This window comes from Squalius cephalus, assembly GCF_949319135.1.
Source record: "Squalius cephalus genome assembly, chromosome: 1".
Classification (NCBI taxonomy): Eukaryota; Metazoa; Chordata; class Actinopteri; order Cypriniformes; family Leuciscidae; genus Squalius; species Squalius cephalus.
This window is the reverse complement of record NC_137122.1, coordinates 45,317,732-45,340,543: the sequence shown is the minus strand read 5'-3', so window position 1 is coordinate 45,340,543 and position 22,812 is coordinate 45,317,732. Positions and strand designations below refer to the sequence as shown.

General features: G+C 36.9%; 1 protein-coding gene across 1 annotated transcript in view; it reads right to left on the bottom strand.

Annotated features, from left to right (window-relative positions):
- The window catches only part of crhr1 (corticotropin releasing hormone receptor 1), a 140,887-nt gene extending 128,562 nt beyond the window's left edge, over positions 1 to 12,325 (bottom strand). The window contains exon 1 of the mRNA XM_079891186.1: positions 11,456 to 12,325. Coding sequence (XP_079747312.1) covers positions 11,456 to 11,479 — 24 coding nt within the window. The 5' untranslated portion in view covers positions 11,480 to 12,325. The remainder of the gene's footprint in view (positions 1 to 11,455) is intronic.
- Positions 12,326 to 22,812: the final 10,487 nt, after the last annotated feature.

Sequence of the window (22,812 nt, the reverse complement as noted above, 5' to 3'; positions counted from 1 at the left end):
CTTTAATGCCTTTGAAAAAGAACGGAGGGAACATTAATAAATACAAATTCTACAAATAAACAAAAAAAAAACTAATAAATGCATACATAAATGAACAAATAAATTAAGACGTGCTCTGACATTTCCAGAGTGTGTTTTTGACTGTTTTTTACTGGGGTTCTGTTCAGTTGAAGGCCATAAATGCTGTGTTATAAGTTTTGATGCGTTTTAGGTGGTTTGTATTGTTGATTGCTAATGATTTGATAAGATATTGTGTCTGTAAATAGTTATTTCCACTAAAAAGTATGAATTTTTACAATACAAATCTTTAAAGGCCGTTTTCTCAAAATGGGTTTGTTCTCTGAGCCAGAAATCTCCACTTCAGCGGCACTTACATAAACCAAACTTTCCAGTTGTATTCCTATGTATATTCTTAAGGTTTTTACAGAGGGGTTTGTTCATATATCATTCAGATTCTGATTTATACAACATTTTATACCTAAAAACGGGGCGAAAATGGATTTTTTTATGGCTGTTGAAAGTTTTTTGTGATAAAAAGAGATATCCAAAATCTCAAAATCTTAAAAACCTTTGACTCTAATATGTCAACAAAATGAAACAAGAATTTTGAATCTGGCTTTATCTAATGTTCAGATTTCTCTTCTGGAAATATATGAAAATTAGTTAAATAAATATAATTGTAAATATATTTAAACATAAATATTCTAAAAACTTGTAATACAAAATATATTTGTCTTAATGTCAGTAATCAACTGGGGAAGTTTCATGCTGATATCTATTAGTTTTTTTTTTTTTTTTCCCTATTCATCTGGGGTGTCTCCCCTTAAGTAAGCCATGGGCAACCCACATGTACCATATTCATGGAAAGTGTGTTTTATTCCTGCATTTGCTTGTGTCCAGTCTGTTTGTTTAAGATGTGTCTGCTGTTCTCTGTCTGTGTGAAGGAGCCTGTGTATGACTGTAATATATTTACACAGGCTGCCCTCCATTACCCTATTGCTTCTTTATCCCATAATAATCTGAGTCCTGTGTGTGCGTATGTTTACTCAGGAGGCAATCCTTTCATAAGATATGGGTGCTATGTAAGTGTGTGTGTGTACTGTGAATCTCTGCTAGAGTACATGGACAGACATGTGACGTAACTATCTGTGTGTGTACTTGCAGACTTGGGATGCTTCGCGCTCAAGTGGGACGCAGATGAATGAGTAACCATGTGTGGCATTTGGACAGAGTGTACTAAGTGTGTCATAGTTCATATTTGTGTATGTGTGCATGGATGTCTACAGACACAAGTTGGAGACTAATCGTGACCGTAGCGTAAAATCATTTGTGAACTGCTCTAACATGACAGCTGGTCTGAGCATGACAAGTAACTAAGAGTTACAGAAATGCCTTTCACATCAACTTTCCAAGCTTCCATTAGACAAATCATGCTTGATTTAGCCCAAAACTAGACTCAAATCAGAGACTTCTAACTTCAGTTCTGAAACAGCACAATGACATGGTATGAGAACAACTCAAGATCTATATTATACATTATATATTTATCCTTGTCGTATAACTCACTAGAACAAGTTTTTTTTTTTTTTTATGGCTGGCATGTGCCTAATCTAGTTTCTAACCTGACCTTGACCCTGTTTAAAAATAAACCCAACCAAATCCTAAACTTAACCCTAGTCTAACCCAATGCCTCAAAGTTAGTTAGCAAAGGCTTCTGCTCAGCTTTGAAGATGCCGCTTTATGCAGCCAGCTATAAGCAAACAAAGCAAGCAACCAAGCAAACAAAACTCTTAAATGTCCCATGAAATCATAATTTAGTCTATTTCTATGAGCTTTAAAGCTATCTATATGCTAATGCTTAAAGCTTACAAAAATAACGTAAGCCGTTTTTTTTCCATTGTCGGGCCAAACGGTTCTAGGAACGGTTTCCTCTTGAGCCTGGTATGGCATGGCACGATTACAAACCATTCTTGTCCCCAGAATTCTCAGCACAGTTTGCTAACCGTGCCGAACCGTGCTTGTAGAATTGGTCAGTTGTCCGTTGCCTGGGTATCAGTTTCTCTGTAGCTGGCTAAACGCGCTATTTGAGTGACATAAATACAAATTAATAATAAAATTAAATTAAATATCTGATCATCCTCCATTACGCAGTTCGCTATTTACATCTCATATCATCAGTAAACCATTGTGTTGGCAACCTCTGTCGTTATCAGCCCCACAGTGGAAAATGAAACCATGTCCGTACTGGCTGGCACGGAATGGAACGGTTAAGCAAAGAGAATGGTTTGGCCCGACGGAAAAGCGGCTTTTAGATATATATAATGTCAAATGTTCATGCTTTTTCTTCTCTAAAAACACTACACTGTGCTTTGGACTGGAGGAGACAAAGTTCTAGTACTTGATATTTTGATCTGTTTAAAATAAATCTGGCCACTGATGATATAAAAATGTGATGGCAGAAATGAAAAAATGAAATGAAATGAAATGAAATGAAATGAAATTAAATGAAATAAAAAAAAAACACAACTGTTTAGGTAAGTGCTCTGACAACCAGAGTTTGAGTCGCGGCTCGAGATCCTTTCCTGGTCAAATTCCTCTCTGTCCTCCCATCTAAATAAAGGCAAAAAGCCCCAAAATATAACTTTAATAATAATAATAATCTTTTAAAATAAAAATTTAATTAAATAATAAACTAAACAAAAGAAGATAAGATAAGATAAGATAAGATAAGATAAGATAAGATAAGATAAGATAACGCTGTGTACTGTACCCCTGACCTTGAGGCTGCACTGCTTGGCTCTACTTGTTGTGGGGGTGTTAATTGTGATAAATGGAGATGACACAGGCTGCAGTGTTAGCGCAAGGAGTCAATATCTTTTATGCCAGCGTTCCACACAAGCATAGCTGGGTAATTAATGAAAGATGCTTGGATGCAATGCCCCTCCACCTGCCTGCACACTTCATTCAATAATCCCATGATAGAGTGAGAGAGAGGTAGTACATACAGTAGGCTATACGTGGGTTACATTTGTCAATTTGTGCAGGCATAAATATGGGTGTTTTCTATTTCCCCAACACAATGTGCAAAATCTGTGTGAATGCGTGTGAATATGACTGTAACTAACACGCAAGCGTTTTTTTAAACATAGGAAAGCTCACACAAATAAACACACTGCTCAAGTATGCTTGGAAGAGAGGATGTTGTCATTGACTATATTCCATTGGGACACATAGTAGGGCCCAAAAGACCACATTGAAAATCTGGGATTCAAAATCCACTTTAAACCTGCAAACAAACACAAGGTTTAAGGATTTTGAAAAGTTTAAAAGTTATGGAATAAACTGAAGACTCAATAAAGAGTCTGCACTTGTTGTTACTAGTGTTCTTTTGGACCCCAAACCATTTTTATATTTTTCTCTGCTCAATTCTGAAGTATCAAGTTCAGATGATCTGATGAAGGGTCTGAAACTTCCTGTAAATATTATGATAACAGATCATGGTTTTGAAGGTCGCTTATGAATTCTATAAACACTAGTCCATTTTTGTATATTTCTGTTTGTGTCAGTGTCAACCATGCATAGATGTAGTGCACTATCAGCATAAAATCTATTTTAAAAGGCTGAGTAAAACCTCTATAAAATTGTACTATTCTGCTTGTTCAAAATGTACAAACAAAAGAGACAGAAATGTAGAAAGTTGATGCCTAAAATACCCCTATCTATTAGACAAACAAAGCCTTAGATAGTCGCCGCACTTAGTCTTTGCCTGCTTCTATGCATCTCAGTCTTATCTGATTGTCTCGCTTAGTGACTGTAAAGATTAGTCTCTGTTATGAGGAATTATTGCTTGCTTTACTTTTAATTAAGGCTCAATTTAGCATGTCCATTTAGTGCAATTAAATATAACTAATATAATATAGCTAATTAAATAAATCACAACACAGAGTGCTGTACAATATATTTACTTTTTTTGTAACTCTGAGAGTGTAACGCTCCTGACACAATAATCTCAGCAAATACTGATATTGTCACAGTATGTTCAGTGTGTTTAGTTTTCATAGACTTTCAGTTTGTTTTCATTAGTCACATGTTTTCCTTTGCTCAGTTTTCCCGCCACTTCTTTGTTACCATGGTGTTTCATTAATCATCCTCATTTGTGTTTGCTGTAAAAGTTGGTCCCTCACATCCATTCTCTGTCCAATCACTGTTGTAAATAGTGTGTGTTGCTGCCTGTTCTGCTGTCCTGTGGTTTAATCATCATTAAACCTTTGTGTTGAAAATAGGGATGGGCAAATGAAGCCTCATGAAGCACTGAGGCTTTCCCTTGATTGTTCCGGGAAAAGATTCGAGTTCGAGCATCATGAGTGTCGAAAACAGTGCCATCTTGTGGCAGGTCAAATTTATAGCAGCCATAAACCCGAGTGCGCAGCGCCGTTGTTTTATCTATTAAGCACAAATAAAAGCCTGACAACGCTAAATGTTCAGTTTTCTGATAATAGAATTCACATATTAAAGTGAGTCAATAAATTAAATGTAACAATTATATTAATAAATACCAAAATTTGATCGATGCAAGTAAATGGTGGTCTAATTATTGTATGGTTTATATGCTGTTTATATGGCAGAATATATGAGCATGTAACATAGGCTATAGGCTTATTTATAAAAAACAATTAGTATTTTTGCCATCCCTTCGCCATCTCCTGGCTCCTTGCCTGCGGCATCGCTTCGGCCACTTCCAAAGCCTCCTCCATCCCGACCTCACTTATTCTGTTATGGCGCGAGGTCACGCCTACCGGGAGGGGGTGTTCTGTCACAGTATGTTCAGTGTGTTTAGTGTTCATGGACTTTCAGTTTGTTTTCTTTAATCACATGTTTTCCTTTGTTCAGTTTTCCCACCACTTCTTTGTTACCATGGTCACCATCATTATGAGTTCATTTGGCTCAGCTGTGTTTCATTAATCATCCTCATTTGTGTTTGCTATATAAGTTGGTCCCTCACATCCATTCTCTGTCCAATCACCATTGTAAATAGTGTGTGTTGCTGCCTGTTCTGTCCTGTGTTTTGATCATTAAACCTTTGTGTTGAAAAGATACCTTCATCTTGTTCTGACTTCCTGCAACCATCCGTGACAGATATATGCAATAAATAGTGGTTCAGTCAATTAATCCATATATCATGTAATTCATTTGACAAATGTATTTTTCTATAATCTAATAAATAATTATGAATAATAACCATTTAAAACTGATTGACAGCATAACTGTTAACATTCTCATTTTATTTCATCGTTGCTAAACCGATGTGCGTTATTATGTGCCATTAGCTTTATTCTTACCAATAAAACTGAAAACTGAAATTGAAAATTGAATGTGAGGAAATAGATGCAGCGATAAACACAGGGGAAGAGGAAGAAACATTTGATGAAAGTCTTTGCTAATATTGTACTTTTTCAACTTGGATTTGACACAGTTAAACAGATCATATTTAGATCTCTTCAAATATAAATTATATTCACAGAACAGGAAGAACAAAAGAATGCAAAAGCAAAATATGCTTTCAACAGATATCTAATTTAGTCTTCTCAAAACAACAGCTTTTTCTAATTTACATAATCTACTGTGAGAATACATTTCCCACCCAAAAAGTAAAAAAAAAAAAAAAAATTAAAATAAAAGAAGCAAACAAGATCATCCGTCCCTTTCCTAATGGTGCAGCATTGCGATCAACCAATATGAAAGAAGACATGCCTTTTGGGAACCCGTTGCAAGTTCCTCTGATGTAAATGTGTTCCGTTTTAAGTGGGACGCAAGTTGTGAAAAATGCCGGACGGAAAAGGAAAATCGATTGGAAAGGGATGAATGAGGTTTTGTCTCTTATTATGCAAGAGCTGCCAGGTACCAGCTGCTTGTAAAGAGCCACTGACAGGCTAATTGAGTTAATACACTCATTTAATTTAAAAAGGATCTAGGACAAAGTAAGCATAGCGATTACTGACTCAGCGAACAGAATATCTTTCTTTCTCAAGCTGCGAGAGAATCCCATACTCTGTTGCACAAAACAACGTGTTGCATAACCACACAGAAAGTTATGCCCATCAAAAATGAGGTGGCATGTGTGGCAGAAAACCCCCATTCTAATTTTAAACATGTCACTGAAACCAAGTTCAGATATGATAATATGATAAACAGTCATTTTCCACTTGAGCCAATTTTTCCTTTCAATGGCTAAACCTAATTCAATGAAGTGTTTCATGATTACTAATGGGAAATCAAGGATGGAACAATACGTTCAAGTTATGAAATCCTCCAGACTTGGCAATAATAACCTTATCATATTTTGGAATGATCACCTTCATGCATCAGCTAATATTTAATTTTAAAATGTCCAACATTTCTCCAAATTATTTCTGCATCCAAGATTGTCACTCAAGAAGTTTGGAAAAGTCTGAAACTTCATCTCTTTTTTAGTCACAATGGGACAGGTAAAAATCTCTGAATAACTGAACAATTAGAGCATAATGAAATATGCAATTTGTCATTTTGCACAGTACTGTATTTCACTTTAATTAAGGATTATAGTAAGGATAGAATGCTACATTTAATGTACTTGTGATCTAATGCATTTCTGATGGTTTCTGGTCTATTGTTTTTAAGGACTCCTAGGTTGCCAGCTTCATCTTAGATTTAAACATACTCCGTAATTGCTTTAAAGTCCCCCTGTAGTCAATAATTGTATCCCTTAAAACTCATATTTGATCACCAAAATTACATATTTAAACGTTTTTTTCCTTGAAAAAATGAATTCATGCCTTAAAATAGCTTGAATGTAACTCTACACCCTTGCCTCATTTAGTATATGCGGGTCTATGAATATGTAAATTAGCCCCACCTCCACTCACTTACACCAGCTCAGAGATCCACTCGTTGACGATCAAACGATGACCTAATTGGTTACAAGGTTGTTTGTGACGTCAGAAACACCAGCGAATTCAAACCGCGATTCTCTTGGTTCACTGCAGTTTTAAGGAGAAAATACTCAGAAATGGTGCTGACTTACGAATTTGTACATGGTTTTTCTTAAAGCATAACATTAAAAACTTGATTTTAACCACAGGGTTAAAATGACATTTGGTGACATAAGGTTAAACAGACATTTTAAGTGACATATCCAAAAACTTTTACTGCACCCTCAGCCTTTGCAATTCAGCCTTTAACAAAATTGTGCTTCCTATTCCTTCATCAAAAGCCCATCTCTGTAAGCATCGGAGTATGTTCACAATCACATATTTCTGCATTTGCACAAGCCTTGGCACTCTTTAGACATTCTCGCTTTTTCCTTTGCCAGCTATAGCTACTTCAGGCAGACCGAATATGCTCCATGCCTAGACTAATAAAGCGAGTTTAAAGAACAAATACATTTTGTCCAACTTTTAAAATGTCCAGAAGCTTCCAAAACTTTCTAAATTACTTTAAAGCACAATAATAATTTAACTGATTTATGATAACCCTCAATAGGCTTTTAAAATTGACTACGACAGTCTGGGGGTGATAAAAGCAGGTCTTTAAGTGATGTTGATATGCCAGCGCTCAACTTTAAATCTGTTACGTCTTTTTTGGTGAAGAGAGCTAAAATGAAGTCATTGCTCTCCCAATGTTAAACTATTTAAACAATTAAACACAAAGCTTCTATAAAACACAAAGCATTTTATAATATGTTTGTATACAATATAAGTATTGTTTTTAACCAACTGTTTTGTGTATTTTATATGGAAATACTGCAGTTAAGCACAATAGACATTTCAAAAACAGTTAAAACACCATACTAATCTCATGAACACCAGTGTGTGTGTATGTATGCATGTATTAATTATTTTTTTTCTTATGTTTTATAGATTTAAAAGCAGCAGAATCAACATCTTTACAAGTACCCCCTGGAAACTGTTTAAATACACAGTATGATTTGGTTGGGAATTACTGATTTAAACTGTGGCCTGTTCTGGTAATGAGCAAAATACCATTATTGCAGTTTGCACCGGTGAAAGCTATGTTATCAATTGCTTCTAATCTCTGTTTTCATCAAATTAATTTCATACTTGCTCCAAATCTCACCCAAGACACCCAATTAACGCAGAGAATCAAGAAATATTTAAACAACCAATTCAAGACCAATATGATAGGAACTGTTCAATTCTGAATGACAGAAGAGCAAAAGGTCAAAACTATCCCTTAATGGCAACGATCTTGGAGGCTTGAGATCCTGCAATTCTCGGCAGCAAGCTCGTTTTCAGAGTCTGAGAATTGTAGAGGGGATTTGAAAGGATACATTCAAAAAAGGAACTCCCAAACAGCTTAACATTTCCAGGAGATGCAGCAGAGGAGCAATCACTAAAAGAGCTCCCAAAAGAGATACGGCACTGCTACAAAATACCTAGTAGGGTTTCAGCACTGAATAAGCCACCATTTAGATTGCCTGCAACATCGCCTGGACTGGTTAATAGACAGTGAGACTATCGTCAAAAAGAACAATGTGGCCCAACGAGAAGTTCAGTTTTAGGTCTCACAGAGAAGAAAATATGCTCTGGGAATCATCATCTGTTTTTATACTCAGTGCATGTTAGATTAGTCACGCAAATACACTGCGGTGCATGAGCCATGTAAATCATAGACACGATATTGACCTCTGGGATGTTAAAACTAAAAAATAATGGGCAGTATCTGTCATTGCTAAGACACAGTGAGTGCTGAATGCCTTTGGAAGCGCTTGAAACCTCAAAGCCCCTAAACCTCAATTCTACCCTCAAAAAGGCTGTTCCATCGGTGCAGACTTAATCTTTCTCAAAAGACAGCAATCACGTATGATAAAGCTTGTGGCTTGGTGGCTTCCCTACACAATGGATCTGAATAGTGTGTTTTAAAGAAGAAAGACTCTTCTTTAAAACAGACACTATTCAGATCCATTATGAAGAGAAGCCACCACAGCAACAACAAATCAAGACAGCAAATAAGCAAGCCAGACCACAACAAAAAGCTCAAATTCTGACATCTTGAGGAGAAACTGATAAGTCCCCTGCACGCTAAAACCTTTAGCTCGAAGCTGTTGGGTCTGTGGAGAGCGAGAAGCTTTTCCGCTCCTTACATTTCTGTGATGAGTTAATTAGAGCTGTGCTTATTGAACTGCACTGGGTTGACTGTAATTTAACAAAAGCTCCCTGTGCATAACCTGGCTGAAGGAGTTGTGTGTACAGGTGAAATTGCTCTCCCTGTGGAGTGATATAAACACACAAACAAACAAACACGTCTTCTGGGGCAAATGACCTCAAATGCTCTCGTTTCCTCCTGGAAGTCTTGAGTAGAAAAGGATGCGTTCTGAGCTCCCATCAGGTGTAACAAGGTATAACAAATAGCAGCAGCATTGTGATGGAAATATGCTATCAAAAGAGATGAGGGAGGAGAACGAAATGATAACGATGGCATTGGCATCTGAGAGGGCAAGATTACACATTCATAAGCTTTTCTCTCTCACAGATGGCTCCGTTTTCTTCTGGTCTCAATGTTATTATAATCATCAGCACAACAAGTCAGTCGCCTCAGATCTGACTTTCCAACCTCTCTAGCTGAACGCAAAAAAAGTTATTCAGTCTTTAAATGCTATGAAACGTTCATGGGTATTGCATTATTTGAAAGATCCCAGCAACCACACTGATGTACTGAGCAAAGAAAAAGAGATTAGCAGTTGTATCGAATCCTAATTGCTTTTTTTGCACCCCTGCTAGCCTCTTGGGACATTTCATAACATTGGCAAAAGCTGCACAGCGAAAATCACAGGGCCATGTCTTCACTCAGTAAGTATTTCACAACACACATTCGATCAATCGTCACTCAAATCATTTTCAGAGCAAAATACTCTCCGCAGCTCAAGCAGTCCACAGCGCTGAAAGTGATAAAACACATATTAATGGTAGCTGAAAGCTTGTATGTTTTGACTGTCAGAGTTTCAGCACATTACTCCGTAATGGTGCCAAACTGGGCCACAGTCCAGAGCGGACACTGATAAACTTGCTGCATCTTTTTTCAGGGCTAAAAATAAAGCTGCTTTTTTCTTTACCTTTTAAGTGATGTCATTTTATATCATTTCAATTCTATGATATGCTTGTGATGCAGTGCCAAGCTTCTATTATAAGCTAGAATTGACATTCTTTTCAAATGTCTTGCGGCTCAGCTGAGGACTGGCAGGGGATTGTGTCCTGTCCCTGCTTGTATTTACTGTCTACAGAATTCAATAGCACCCACACACTGCTGAGTCACATTGGCAATGATCTCCCCTGTCGAAGGATAGTCATTAATTACCTCCACAGTTTCGTTTAAAATCTCAGTGTCAAATGATAGCTTAATGACACACTTTAAGTGCCATTCAACTTAGACATTTAAACAAAACAAAACAGAACACAAATGAGAACAAATAAATCCTACGACAAGCAACGTCATTTTAAGAAAGCAAATATAATAGCTGAACTAAGTAAGCTTTTGCTGAGACAAATCAATGCAGCTAGTTTTGAAAAATTTAATTGGTTAAAATGTGCACTGTAAAAAAAAAAAAAAAAAAAAAAAATAGGGGTACAAAATGGGGGGACAAAACTGGCAGCTCTGGTTTCCAGAAGTTTGCAGCAAAAAATGTGATGGCATTTTTTTATAACTATATATGTAAATTACGTAAATATGTAAATATCCTGGTATACTTGAGCCATGGCAATATATGTTTTTTTTACTATACAGTTACTGACACCAACACTAGTGACAATGGAAAGCAACACAATGCATAAAAAATAGCCTTTGTCACAAGTACCAAACTGACACCATCAGGTTAATACACACAATGCCCCTAATATGAACAAAGCAACATGAAATGCAAAATGAAACAATCTAATCTAATATAATTCACATATCAACACTAATAAGAAGCATCTAACTTTCTAAATGACACCTAAACAAACGTGATTGTTTGTGTAGGGGGTTCTGGGAATCCCTCTTTTCCAATGGCATTATTTTAACAATATTTCACCATATTTGCCATTTTTAGAAAATTATGAGGTAATATATACGTTGTCCTTATAAAATAAAAATAAAAAATTTTTTTTTGCATTTACAATACAATTTCATGTAGGCTATTTTCTTCTGCATTTTTTTTTCAGCGTATACTTACATTTAACCAATTAAAATGTTTTACATTTTAAAAAATGCTAGCTTGTTTCACACATGGACAAACCCAACCGTTGAGTTTAAAATTTATTTTAAGAATTTAAACCAACGGTTGGGTTTGTTCATATCTGACCCAAACATGGTTTGAAACAACCCAGCATTTTCAGAGTTTAGCCTTTTTACATTATTTTCTCTGACAAAATGACTAACAATTTAAGTTAAGCCTCTATACGCTTTCACGGGGTAATAGTCGTACCTGTGTGTGGAGGATGCGACTCATTGCTCCAGTGTTTGTCTGCAGAAACCTTCAAACAGCACAGCGCTCCTTTGCTCCAGATGCAGCTGTCCGGATGCTCCGCTCCGGGGTGACAGACCTCTGTTTCAAAAACAATAGATATGCACCCCAAGGATGTTAAGTGTAGCACTTACAACTGGAAATAAACTGGTGAATTCTGCGCGCATTTGAATCGCTGCCTCATTTTCACCCAGTTGCAGGTTAGTTATTATAATTAAAGTCGATATATCCTTCTTTTTAGGGGTTCCGATTGACACTTAATCCACGGTAAATAATCTAATGTCGAGTTTGAGTTTTTAAGGTCCTCGGAGGCAGGTGTAAATGGTTTGTTCAGACGCGATACCAGTCACGCGCAACACTCAGTCAGTGTTCCCTGTTAGATATGATAAGCGTTTCGACCTGCTCCCCTGCGGCTGGAATTGAACTTTCCCAAGAGTACTGCCACAATGTGCTCTCTTTTCCAAAATTAATCGATCCTTGTAAACACAGTGGACCCTCTTCACGTTGCCTCCTCACACTGAGTGACCCTCTGTTTGTGTCCCATCGGTCAACAGTAATGCGTTCACATGAAGCCCTACATGACAGCAAGGAGGCGTAGCCTACTGCGCGCGGATAAAAGGAATAGACGTTTTAGATTTTGCGCGCTTGCGGCATTGCGAGCAATGTGACGACAATATTGTAATAAGTCTTGCTGAGCGCGAGCAGAGTTCGCCGGTGCAAACTAATCCATGCAGTTCCCACGCGTACTATGCGTCTTCATCCTAACCGGTCCACTCTCTCGCGTGCGCTCAGCAGCAGACTCAGGGCTGAACAGGCTTCATAATGAGTGAATTCCTTTCGAACGTGAGCATCACTATACCCTGCTCACTCCGAAGGGGGAGAGCACTTGAAGTGAGTACTCTGAAGGGAACAGCGCGGGCACATTACTGTCTTATTTGGGACACCCTAAAATATGCATTCGTGAGTAGGCTATCCTTTTATTTTCCATCAGAAAGTTATGCTGAATGGACACAAAACGTTGAAAATTCGATATACCACCAATTAAAAAAAAGAAGAAAAAAAAAAAAAAAGAAAAAAGTTGCGTCGATAACAGATAGGCCGGTCTATTGTCCTTCATTCAAATATATTTCAGGATACTGTCATGTGCCCCCTAAAAACATTAAAAAAACAAACAAAGAATCATATATGTTGGTCTAAGCAATATTTCCCATAGAATCGCAACCCTACCTTAAATTTTTTAAATAATTTAACGATCACGTGAAACTTTAAAAATAGCCTACGAACGTGTTTCATTAGGCCTAAACTAAATCTAGACAACAAATTTGAATCAGAACCCCAATTTTCCACGTGTTATACTCGTTCACCTAACCATTGCCATAGAAGTGAGTATTTGCAATTAATTTAGATTTAGTGTTTTGTTTAATAGGCTATATTTTGAGTCTGTCTTATTGTGCTGATCAGGACAAATAACAATCTGGGCTGTGTGAGACGCAGATTATGCAGAATCTTTTGCTACTAAATTGGAATGAAGGAATGCCCTGCTGATAGGAGTTAATATTCAGCCTGACTCATATATTATCTGAATAAGCAAAACAATAAATCAATGAGAATCCATTTATAATCTTATTCAATTTATTAATTAATTCATAAAAAAACATAATAAATAAAATAAATATTTTTCATAACTATTTACATGCACCTTTTAAATCTCTATTTAATTATCAGTTCAGCATTCTAAATTTTAAATTCCTCAAACTCTCCTAATACTTCAGTTATCGAAGATCTTGCACACTGACATCTATAACTTGTACTAACTTGTTATAGACTTTGACATCTAATAATAACTTGTACTTCAGCAAATGAATACTACCGGTAATACCTGTCATTTTTCAGATTTTGACTTCAGTGTTGTTTGTGGTACTGACTCCTCTTGCTTAAAGGTGACAGCACAGCAAATCCTTCTCATGTATTTCCACACACTGTCCTCTTTAGATGTAAATGTGTTCTCAGGGTCAGCTCACTTGAAACGGGCCTCGCAACAGAAGGGGCCTCTGCTTGCGCTCGAAAAAGAGTCCTGCCACCCAAAAAATGAATCACTGTATGAATTATTGTTTTTTATATTTCTAATAGCCTATTTATATGTTCATATAACTCAGGGTATAGTGCTGTTTTCCTGAACATCAACAGTATACAACAGTGCAGAGCTAAAAATATGGCGCCTGAAAGATGTGTGTAAATGTACTTTTTTGAGCAACTTTTTCCACGTTTGACGTTACTAACGAGAAATTACTAAATGGGCAAAGGCCGTCTCTGACTAGGCTTGACCCTCCACAAGCTTATCTAAGGAGTCGGACGGAGATCTACCTGATGATTCAACTTGTTTTGCATTATTAAAATTGATATGAGAGTGTTGACAGGAATGTCTACTACTGTTCATATAAAAAGCTGTATTACAAGTTGGCTTTTTAAAACTTAAATCGAGAACCCAAAATTTGTTAAATCTGTCATCATCGTGTTGTTTACAAGCATATAACTTTATTTCCTTTGTGGAACATGAAAGAAGATATTTTGAAGAATGTTTTTTAACTGCTTTTGTCCATACAATGAAAGTCAATGAGGCCCAACATTGGACCCCACTGATTTTCACTGTATATTTTTCAAAATGTCTTATTTTGAAAGAAATGCATACATGTAGGCCTATATGGGCGTAATTTGCGGGTGGGACATGTCCCCACCACTTTTTGCCAGTGTTGATATTGTCCCCACCACTTTTTGAAACATCTCGCAGCACGGATGTACCTTATACAAAAGAAACATCTCCATTTGATTAGCAACAGTGTTCTCTTGGTGCTCTTGCACAGGCTTCACAAAAACAAGCACTTCAATCTATCGCTTTAGGCTGTTGCAGAGACATTCGTTCTGGTGAAATCACAAAACAAAATGCACACAAACAAGTCCCTGCTCTTGATATACAATCACTGGTGAACAACTTTGTTTTTAATGAGAGAAAAAAAAAAAAAAAAAAAATATTCAAGGGTGGCTTAGAACTCAGAACCTAACAAAAATTCTATACCACCAGTCCATTAGGCCAAACAAATGTTTAATGTGGATCTATGTATTTATTCAGTAATGTAAATAGTCTCAAGACTAACAATATATTGAATTATAGAAAATTATTTTATTTTTGTACATTTATGACATAACCAGCACCAACCACCAAACCCCCAGACCACCACCCCCAACATTCTTGTCCCACCCATTTTTTAAAACAAAGTTACGTCACTGCATACCCAACAACATAAGGGTGAGTAAACTATTTTTTGAGTGAATTTTTGAATGAGTTTTTGGGTGAACTATCTCTTTAACCTAGCTTAATATAAAAATTCAAGGCATTAAACTTGCAGATACATTCCAAATAAATGAACATCACAATTATTTAAATTATTAATTGCACATAATATTATATTATATCTGCCACTTTCATATCATGTCATGATGTCAGAAATATATGTTTCTCTCTCTCTCTCTCTCTTCCACACTTTCCAAGTGAACCATTCATGACGAAACCATTCATTATCACAACACCTGCTGTGCATACGTCTCATTTTACTTTATGGTATGCTGTCAGCTCGCCAGTGAAATATTGACATCCGTTTTGAGACTTTTCTGCATGGCTTACAGACTCATTTATCCTGTATCGTCATTAATCGTCACTGGGACATTTTTTTTTTAAATGTCTTTTTAGGTGGACTGAATTTCAAGAATTTAAGAGACATTAATAAAGTATGAACTTCTGCACTTGACAAGATCAGATTTTGTTTTCCTTTTAGACTTGGGGAAATGGAAATGAGAGCTCTTTTCATTTTTAATAGACTGGAGAGTGATTATTTTTATGTTTATTCCATTTACCATTTATTTAGGAAATGATTCGACCCACACACAGGCAATTGTATAGATATGGCATGTTAAAAGCAAACCTCCCCTATTTTAAATGGAATAGGGCATCCTAATGGTTCATTTCAGTCTAAACATAACAGCTTAATTTGATTCAAGGCATTTTTATGGTTTCAGGGGTTGTTCCATTTAATTGGTCTTCACTGCTAATTTAAGAGAAAGAGAATGACATCATGAACGTTCTTCCTTAAAGTCATAGGTCAAGTGCATGAAAGTAATACTCTGCATGATGTCCTCAGACTTGCGGCGAAAAGTTTGAGTCATTCTAGCTACACACACTTTTAAAAACTCATTGTTCCCTATTGCTCAGCACTACCTAAAGGGGTAAACCTGTCACCATTTACTCACCTTTATGTCATTCCAAACATGTATTTATTTATTTATTCCTTCTCAGTTTTTTTTCCTAGTTTTTTTTTTTGGACCTCACCGACTTTCACTGTATGGATATTCTTCAAAAATCACAAAAATCTTATTTTTCATTAAAGTCCCCCTGGGGTGAAAATCAAGCTTTTAATGTTGTTTATGTGGTGTTTTTAATATGCTTTAAGATAAACCACGTACAAATTCATAAGTCAACACCATTCCTGTATTTTCTCCTTAAAACTGCAGTGAACCAAAGACAGTCTCAAAATCATGGTTTGAAATCGCTGGTGTTTCTGACATCACAAACTACCTCGTAACCAGTAACGATGTGTGATTGTCAATGAGTGGATTTCTGAGCTGGTGTGAGTGTGTGTGGGGCGGGGCTAATTTGCATATTTATAGAAATGAGGCAAGGGTGTAGTTACATACATTCAAGCTATTTTAAGGCATGAAGAATTTTAAGGTACTGTATATACAAGGTTTTTTTTTTTTTTTTTTTTTTTTACTTTAATTGTACTGTATACAGAATATCATTTACATCATTATTTCATTTTAAATTAGTTTGACTGTATTTCAGAAACAGTAACGGTTTCCACTGCAATGGACTGATGTATATTCAGCTATGGAAAGGAAACTACAACAAATACAATAAAATATCTGAAATGAAATGCTCCTTTGATCTTTTTTTTAACCTTTACTTTTTATCTCCTGGAATAAAAGGTAGCAATACTTGTTGCTTTGCCACTTTCATCAGCCTTGTTGAATTTCTGTCATCATAAATGAAAAACACAATGACATATAAAAAGGGCAGTCATCGATTAGAAAGGGTCAAAGTTCCATGGCGAATTGAATTTAACATCACACTCCAAATGTTCAAAATGGCTTTTAAATGTTAAGCATGCATTCATAGAGAGTTCATTGAGATATATAATTTGCAAACCTTCTGTAAATATTAAGATAAATGCCTTGCATGTTATCCAGGAAGACTAAACGTATCCAAACCTTGCCTGCCACCTTAAAATAAACCCAGATGTAATACAATGTGAAATAGGCCTATACGTATACCCAGCAAGTCTTTTTTTAGTTTTTTTATGAATGTGGTGATGACAAGTGGCATGTCAGGGGGAAAAAACAAGGCTAACTGATCTGCTAACCCTTTTGAAGCCAAACCACATTTGTATGCCTCCTGAAGAAAAGAATGATTGCACTGCAAAACGAATGATCAGATAATTTTAGTTTGCAGAAACCAACCAGCAGTAAAGCAGAGACTGTGAGATCACAAGTCTCTAATCTTCATCTGAGATGAAAATTAGATCAAGTTATGACTTTTGCCATCCTGTTCTACAGAGTTTCAGAAATGGAAATAATGCACTGCCTGTGACTCATATGTCATGCAGATATGCTATGTCCCAGTTTTCAGACTGAGAATGATATTTGTAGGTTCCCGAGTCGACACAATCACGTATTCCTTATACGGAGTTAATGACCAGAATGTTGTCTAACTTGCTTCCCTCGTTCTGGTCTTTGACAGCAGCTCAGACCTCAGCCTGTTGTCTCTAAACTGTAAACAAATGCTAGTAAAGGCATGTTAGTGACCATTTTCAGCAGCATAAAAATGAAAATAGAAAACATAAAATCAGTTTACCTGTCCTGTACACTGTTGAAGTCAACTGTTGGATTAAAAAGATTAACAAACAAGGCATGGTCAAATCTGACAGCACAATAAATACTACTGTAAATCTGACAAAATCCAGCTTAAAGGGGCATTCCACCCATTTGAACATTGTTTTTTATTTAAAGTGGGTCATATATGTAGTCGAAATGTAAAATAAGTTTTGAATTTGGTGCCTTCGTGACCGAGGAAAGACAAAAAAAGAACTTCAGGACGCATTTGTATGAAAGACAACAACTCCCACAATGCACCACATTGCACAGCTCCGCAAGCCACTCCCACTAATCCAGAAAGCGCATATCTGCCTATAAGAGAAATCACTCTTCCGTCTACAAGGCTAGCTACCACCAGAGCTTGAAATTCATTTCACATTCACACAAAATGTCTAGTTAGTTGGCGAACTCATTAGTGCATTACTCCTCGTTTGTATTTCTTTCGAAAAGGTGAATTATTGCATGGTACCTGGATGTTCAGTCAGAACATATGCTGTGCGAAACTAGGATAGTTCTCAACACAAACGTCCGTGTCCTCGTCTGATTCAGAGATTTCGTCCAGGAGAAATTGTCATCGCTGAAATTCTTTGCCGCAGACGGACTCTATCTCTGTGTTCGTAGTTGCATCTTACAGTCTATGAGTTGCATAGTGAGATCACCGGCGCCACCAGTCCGCCCTAACTCGAGCCAGTCTGGGCTCCTCGTCCGCGGCAGGCAGGTCTTCTGCCTCGGCTGCTCTTCGCTATAATGCGGCTTGTAAAGGTAGCCACAAACACCTGATTCAAGCATCAGACTTCCGAAATCCTCTTCTTCTATATCATATTGAGCACTCTCCTCCGCTATTGTCATTACTTTACATCTGTCTCCACAGCGCCTGTTAGCTTAGCTTCAAACAAGATGGAGGATATTGCTTTCAGTTTCAGAGAGTAAAGTCCCACCCACTGATCTGTAATAGGTCTGTAGCGTGAGCGGGTCCCGCCCCCTGGGAAAGATGAGGAACTAGTGCTTGTAGTCTCAACAGAAATCCCCCCCTCTTACACTTCCTCCTACAATGACGCAAAATGACGATTTTTGCGTCATTGTAGGAGGAAGTGTAAAAGGTAAATAACGGATTTCTCCCGTCTCAGGGGAAAATGAGAGAGTGTTGCACGACCATTCAATAGTATGACTGGGTTTCTAACAATGCAAAGCTTAATGCAAATGGGTGGAGTGTCCCTTTAAGGGTGAGTTCTCAGATTCAGAACCTGCTAGACCTGAACTATACAATGCTGCTTTTTATAATTCTCCATTTTACCATTCGTTCTCTCGCTAAACTTTCCTTGAGATTTCATCCATTGGAAATTTATTGGATTGGCACAATTGCAATTGTGACAGCAAAAAATGCTAAATCTTTCAATATAAAGGCATTACAAAGACAATTAATAGTGCACAATAAGACTAGGAACGTGCATTAGGGACACCTTTGATTTCATGTTGATACTTTGGATATCTCCAGTAGAGAATCAATGAAAAGAGTGAAGGGTGATGAAACAGTTCTTTTTAAATGGTTAATCCACTGGGTTGAGCGTTATTGTACTATTTCTCATTCTCATCATGCATCAAATGCATCATATCATAATGCTTATTTCAGACTGAATGAGGCAACAGAGAATGTTTACACAATAAACTCTTCTATGAATAATTGCCTCTCACGCACAGTTTAGTCTCCCGTTTCTGCTGATTTATTCAGTGTTGTGTGAATCCATTACTGTGGTTTTATCCACCATAGCGTAACCTGAGAGGTCTACAGAAATGCTCACACACGACAAACCCTCGACCCAGATCCCGGCCCCCAGAGATTGTTGACAATCAGAGTGACCTGTCCTGTCTGTCATACAGCAAGCCAGCAAAAAAAGGTGACCGCGTTTGGTTTGAAGCCAGAAAGAAAAGCATAAACAGCAGTAATTTTTACAATGGAATAAAATGTTGTCCTCTGTAATCAATTGAAACTGGTTTTCCTCAAAGCTCTATACTTACTGCAGAAAACCTAAAGCTAATACTAAAAAGGTTCTGGACAGATTTGTGCAGGTTTTAATAGTAAGGACAGCAATGAACCCAATGCAAATGCATCATACCTGACATGAAGTGCTGAGCTCTACAACACACGAGTCAAGGTCACAGCTGATGCAGATGGAGACCAGATGCACCTTACCTGTTATAAAGTACATTTTCATGTCCCCATCATATGCCCATATGAATTAAAATTAATATACAGATTAAATATAGAAATTATTTTAGTTAGTTTAAAGGTTAGTTCACCCAAAAAATGAAAAATTTGTCATTAATTACTTACCATCAAGTCATTTCAAACCCATTAATCTCCAGAACACAAATAAATATCTTTTTCATTAAATCTGAAACCTTTCTGTCCCTTCATTTACAGCCTACAACTACCACTTTCAAGCCCTAGAAAGGTAGTAAAGACATCATAAATGTAATCCATTTGACCAAGTGGTTTAACCTCAATTTTATGAAAGTAACGCAAGTGTTTGGTTTGTGAAAAAAAAAAAAAAAAAAAAAAATTACCTTTTTATTTACAAAATATTAATCTTCAGTGCTCGTTCACGAGAGCACCACGACTCCTGCGTGTTGATGCGAGAGCAGACGGTGTTGCGTGAACGTGCGTTGGAGATTAATATTTTGTAAATAAAGTGGTAAATTAAGTTTTTTTGTGTGTGTGTGTGTGTGTGTGCAAACAAAGCACTCGTGTGTATGGACTTATCTAACTCTGGGGGATACGATGAATAAGCTAAAGTCCCAAAATGTCGGCGTGTTCCTGTAAATAAAATATCTCCCTTTCAAGTGGACTTTGAGCTTTGAAAACTTGCAGATCTTTTTTATGCTCAAACAGCAACATTACACACTGACTAAAGTTGAAAAAGTACATGCAATTTCATGCAATTTTATGTTCTGGTGTCCACTACAGAGGAAATAGCATGACATACTGTATGTGACCCTGGATCACAAAACCAGTCACATGTCGCACGGGTATATTTGTGGCAATAGCCAACAATACATTTTATGAGTCAAAATTATCGATTTTTCTTTTATGCCAAAAATCATTAGGATATTAAGTAAAGATCATGTTCCATAAAGATAATTTGTAAATTTCCTACCGTAAATATATAAAACATTTATTTTTGTGAGTGAATGCAACACAATCGCGAACATAAATGGAGAACTTTAAAGGAGATTTTCGATTTCAAATATTGTCCTATCCTAACAAACCATACATCAATGGAAAGCTTATTTATTCAGCTTTCAGACGATGTATACATCTCCATTTCAAGAAATTGACCCATGTGACTGGTTTTGTGGTCCATGGTCACATATTTGCTTCTTACTATTTGTTTCTCTAAACAATGTGATGACATGAAAAAATACTAAATTTTCTGGGTCTCAGGAGGTCATTATCCTTCAGAAAGTGGCATTGTTTTGGTGGGAAAACAACAGCACAAACATCAGTCATCAGAATGTTTTACAGTATTGGATTAATTACACAGTAGAAAAAAAAGATTTTTAACTAATACGACTAATACTGCAAAACATCACATAACTCAAAAGTTTTTAAAGTTATCACAAAAACAAAACAAAAATCCCTCACCTAGCAATGGCTATCTTTATCTCTCTATTTTCATCCTCACATGAAACTCTGGTACACCCTTTTATAGAATTACTTAATTATCATCATCATCATCAAAGCTTTATTCAGGACACACGTGGTCCAAAAACACAAACAATAAAACAAATACAAATATAAAAAGAAACAAAAAACAGACAGAATCCACATTATCACATATTTCACGAGTTCACACTTACTTTGAAGGGGTAAAGTTTAATGCGTATTTGGCGTGCTGTCCGGAGGGAGGGCTCCGAGCTCGGAGTTCGGCCCGAACCCAGAGTACTCCCCCCGTATGTAAGTGTTTAGGACTAGAAGCGTGGAGAAGGGGTGGTGGAGGGATTCTGCAAAAACTGTCAATGGAATGAGGTGAGACTGCTGAGTATATATACACCTCTTACCATTGATTGCTGAGTGCTCTCCACTTGTGTTAATTATCTGAACGTGCTCCTCCCGAACCTTGTTAATAAAACATAATTTACGTATAGGCTAAAACGCCAACGGTTCCACATACTGGAGAAAAACCTGACTGAACTTAGTGTTGAGTTCGTCGGTGTTAAAATTATACCATTTACAGAGTCAGATAACCCACACATACATCTGTACATGCTATTGCGCAGCACAGCAGAGCAGGTGGGCACGCCAACACTGACAAACATTTGGCTTGCACTGCTCCATCGTGGCATCTTAAGCAGCAGCCTCATTCCATCAATATATGCTACACTGAGTTTCTGCATGCTGCTTATTCTGTAGTGATGCCACAATTGGGCAGTATAGGGGTACAGAATGCTTTAAAAAGTGTAGTCTTCACAGATCCTGAGCACATACTAAATTTGCGAAGCAACATTTTAGCTTGTGCATACATCATACGACACTGTCTGTGAATGTCCCTATCATCAGACAGGTCATCAGTTATATAGTGTCCTAAGTATTTAGCCTCATCACAAACTTTAAGGAGACTACCACACAGAGAGAATTCAGGAAATGAAAGTTCCTGTCCTTCCTACTCTTCTTTGCATTGCATATAATGTGAAAGTCTGAGCAATATTGAGAGCAGACCCTCAGCAACTGTTGAAGGCCCGCACTATATGGACAAAAAAAATCACCAAATCGTCCGCATACATCAAGTGGTTGATGATCGTGTTACCAACCATACAACCTGTTCCACAGCCGTTTAGCAGCTTCGATAAATCGTCCATAAACATTAAAAGAAAGGGAGACAAAATGCTTCCCTGTCTTACTTTGCATACATTGAAAGCAGTAGACACAGAGTTACCCCATTTTACATATTAGCATACCAAAAAAACTGAATTCTCACTAGAAATTTGGGAACTCCTCTATTGTGTAACTTGATGATTTACATGATCAAAGGCTTAAATTGTGGAAGTATGCCTGTTATACAAATCTAAAATCTCCTTTAGAGCAAAGATAAACACATATCTGTGCCATGTTTAGGTTTAAGGTCAGAACAAACTGCTCCAACTTGTTCAGTAACGTTCTCTCAATGACCTTGGATACAATACTGGCCAGATTAGGCCAGTAATTATCCATGTTATTTATTTTGCCAGCTTTGTCTTTAATAATAGGCACAAACATAACAGATAAGATAGAATCAGGTAAAATACCATGAACTAAAAACCCAGTAAAACAAATTGCAAGCAGAGGACAGTTTTCTACT